The following is a 3,311-nucleotide window of genomic DNA, read 5'->3' as shown; positions in this document are numbered from 1 at the left end:
TTTTATCGATCAAACTGATTATTTTTTTTATGTATTCTCTCAAATATCATCTTTAACAAAATCACTAAAATCCCCCAATACAACCACTTGATTAAATTTAACATTTTTATAAAACTATTTTCTTCATTATAAATAAATATCTTATAATTTTAAATTTGTCTAATTCAAAAATGTTGTGAAAGCCCAATACATTATTGGGCCTAAACAATACCTAACCCAATAAAAAAATGAACAAAGAACTTTCAAATAAACACATTCTCAATCAACCCAAATATATAACAAAAGAAGTTTACATTTCTCCAAACTAAAACCAAGTCGATGAACAAACTAAAACTCTCCTCAAAGCTTTTATCAAAACCTACTAGTATCCGGTAATAATCTCAGCACGACTGAGATCACGATCAAAGTTTCAGCAAACAAAAAGGAACGACCTAGGTTACGAGACCGCGAAAACAAAGCTACCTTCTAACCGCATAACAAATTGGTATTCGACAGCTTCCCCAATCAATACTTGTAGTCCTTGACATGAAGGTTCTCGGCGGCACCCTCGCCAAGCTTGGCGTCACCCTTGTAGGCTCCCAATGTCGCTTCCGAGTTAGCCTTGGCCCTGGTGAGGAAAGCTTCCTGAGCCTTCTTCACATTCTCCTCCTTTCCTGACCAAGCCTTGAGAGTGCTCTGCTGAAGGGCACGTCCGAAGGAGAATGAAAGAGTCCATGGCTTCTTCGCCTTTAACTTGTTCATGGCGTTGAGGTTGAGGGTAGCGTCCTCCTCGCTCTGCCCACCAGAGAGGAAAACCACAGCAGGGACAGCTGCAGGCATGGTGCGCTGCAAGGCGCGGACAGTGTGCTCGGCAACCACCTCGGGCGCAACCTTTTTGGAATCAGATCCTGGAGTCACCATGTTAGGCTTCAAGAGAGTCCCTTCAAGCAGGACATGGTGGTCGTTAAGTGCCTTGTAGCATGCGGCAAGAACACGTTCGGTCACATCAGCACACTTCTGAATGTCGTGGGATCCATCAACAAGGATCTCTGGCTCAACAATGGGGACAAGGCCATTCTCCTGGCAGATGATAGCATATCGGGCCAACCCATTGGCGTTCTCGTTGATTGCCAACTGAGATGGCTCGGTGGGGCCAATCTTGAGCACAGCACGCCATTTTGCAAATCGGGCACCAGCTTCGTAGTACTTCTTGCAACGTTCGCCAAGGCCATCCAGACCCTGAGTTGTGGTTTCACCATTGGTACCAGCAAGCTCAACAGTGCCCTTGTCAACCTTAATGCCAGCAAGGACACCGCCCTCCTTCAAAACATCAACGAACGGCTTACCTGTATAGCATAAATCGAAATGTCAATGGCATGACATATCATCCAAGCACAAAAAATAAACAGAAATGACAAGCTCATAGATAAACCTTCGAACCCTTCAATGCATGGACAAACACGAGTATTGAAAACAATTCATAATTTTTGAATTAAACCCGATTTTAGACATGAATTTCATAGCGTAGGTAGAAAAATACCAGCAGCTGTCTTCTGGTAGAGGGTTTCCTCAAAGAGGATGACTCCACTGAGGTATTGGAGGGCACCGGGAGTGGTGAAAAGCAGCTCACGGAGAGCGCGCCTGTTTGTCTCAGTATTCTCAACGCCAATGCTGGAAAGACGCTTGCCAATCGTGCCAGTTGACTCATCGGCAGCAAGGATACCCTTTCCCGGGGTACCAATGTAGGCAGCATTAGCAATGAGCTCATCTGCAAGCCAAATATAATTCAGTATATTAAGGGTTGGTTTGGTATTGCCATGCTTTGAAGCGAGAATAAACTCATTCTGATTCACGTTTGCAGTTTTTTTTTTCACCCAAAACTGTAAAAATAAGTTGTTTTCAAGTGTTTATCAAATAGCTTTATGAGCTCGGGTTTTTTTTATACCCATTTTTTATAAAAACACCTTAGTATTTATACCAATTTTTTTATAAAAGTACCTCAGTACTAATCCAGTACTCACAACCCCAAACCCCAAACTTAGATTATACACGAGAAAACAAAAAGAAAGCACGACGACGAAAGGACCGCTTCAAACTCTGTGAACATAAAAATTTTTTGAATTAAAACACCAATTAAGCAAATATCATCCGTCACAGTCACATGTCTCCTATGCATCCGAGTTCTAATCATCCTCCCGTATTTTTTAAGACTAAATTTCTTGTGTAAAAAATCAATTAAAAACTGATGACAAAAATGGAGTTTTACAGGTATATTTTTCAAATAATTTGAGATTTACACGTTAAAATAAACCTCAAATTCAGGTCATGCCAATCGATCCAAACAAACAAGGATCGTAAATCATCATTTAATTAAAACAATCATTATAAACAAATTAAAAAATGATATCTTCCAACAAAAGGGCATACCATACAATCCAAAATTTTAAGATTTTTCTCTACCCTACATGATCATAACCATTAACACACCAGTTAGACACTAATCATGCAGTAACTTCAATCAATAAAACGCTAAGGAGACTACCAAATGTGGGACTCTCCATGGACTCCGTAAAAAATGAGTTGGCGGAAAGTCCACAGAGAGTCCACACAACTTCACACTTTGAGAGAATAAAAAGTCACACTTTTAAGAGTCTCCGAAGCATATATCTTAATTAATTTCGAATTAAGTTTCAAAATTAAGCACCATCCACACACTATTAAGTATTAACAATTCAGCAAAACTTAATTTAACACATAAAAATTCATTATCATCATGATAAAAGCACCGATACAACACTAATCCATAATCCATACGATAAATTCAACGCATACAAATACAGACCAGAGCAAGCACTAATAATTCAAAATTAAACCAAACAACAACAACAAAAAGGGCAGAATCTTTCAAACGAGAGATAAAAGGAAGAAGAGAATATGTAACGGCGTTAGGCGATGATTACCGTGATACTTTCCCTTGAAGGCCGACATTTTTGACTGTGAGAAGAGAGAGCGGAAACTTTAAGGGTCGGTTATGGATTGGGAGATTGAGGAGGAAGATGGAGAAAATGGTGGGTGTGAGTGAGGGTTTTATATCAGAGACCAAGGCCTTGCGGAACACGTTGCTCTCAGTCAAGTGCATCTCAAATGATCTTCGACTTTCTCCTCATTTTGACTCTTTTGCCCTTATTTCGTGCTGGGCTTTCTGTTCTTCGCCGACTTAACCCACACAAAAATGCCCCAATGATTATCCTTTATTTTTATTTTTTTTATTGTAATTAAATTACTCTCTCACTTATAAGAAAAAATGATCTTCTTAGGATCCCTTTCTCCTA

The 3,311-nt window shown here is 39.7% G+C and overlaps 1 protein-coding gene across 1 annotated transcript; it reads right to left on the bottom strand.

Moving 5' to 3' along the window:
* Positions 1-255: 255 nt before the first annotated feature.
* Positions 256-3,104, bottom strand: LOC126593512 (fructose-bisphosphate aldolase 6, cytosolic). Its single transcript, XM_050259604.1, has 3 exons — positions 2,940-3,104; positions 1,520-1,747; positions 256-1,325 (listed from the first exon to the last, which is right to left on the bottom strand). The coding sequence occupies exons 1-3, from the start codon at positions 2,965-2,967 to the stop codon at positions 505-507; spliced, it is 1,077 nt and encodes a 358-aa protein (XP_050115561.1). The 5' UTR covers positions 2,968-3,104; the 3' UTR covers positions 256-504.
* Between the last annotated feature and the right edge of the window lie 207 nt (positions 3,105-3,311).

The sequence above is a fragment of the Malus sylvestris genome, chromosome 12 (genome assembly GCF_916048215.2).
Source record: "Malus sylvestris chromosome 12, drMalSylv7.2, whole genome shotgun sequence".
NCBI classification, from domain to species: domain Eukaryota; kingdom Viridiplantae; phylum Streptophyta; class Magnoliopsida; order Rosales; family Rosaceae; genus Malus; species Malus sylvestris.
This window is presented reverse-complemented; position numbering and strand designations above follow the sequence as displayed.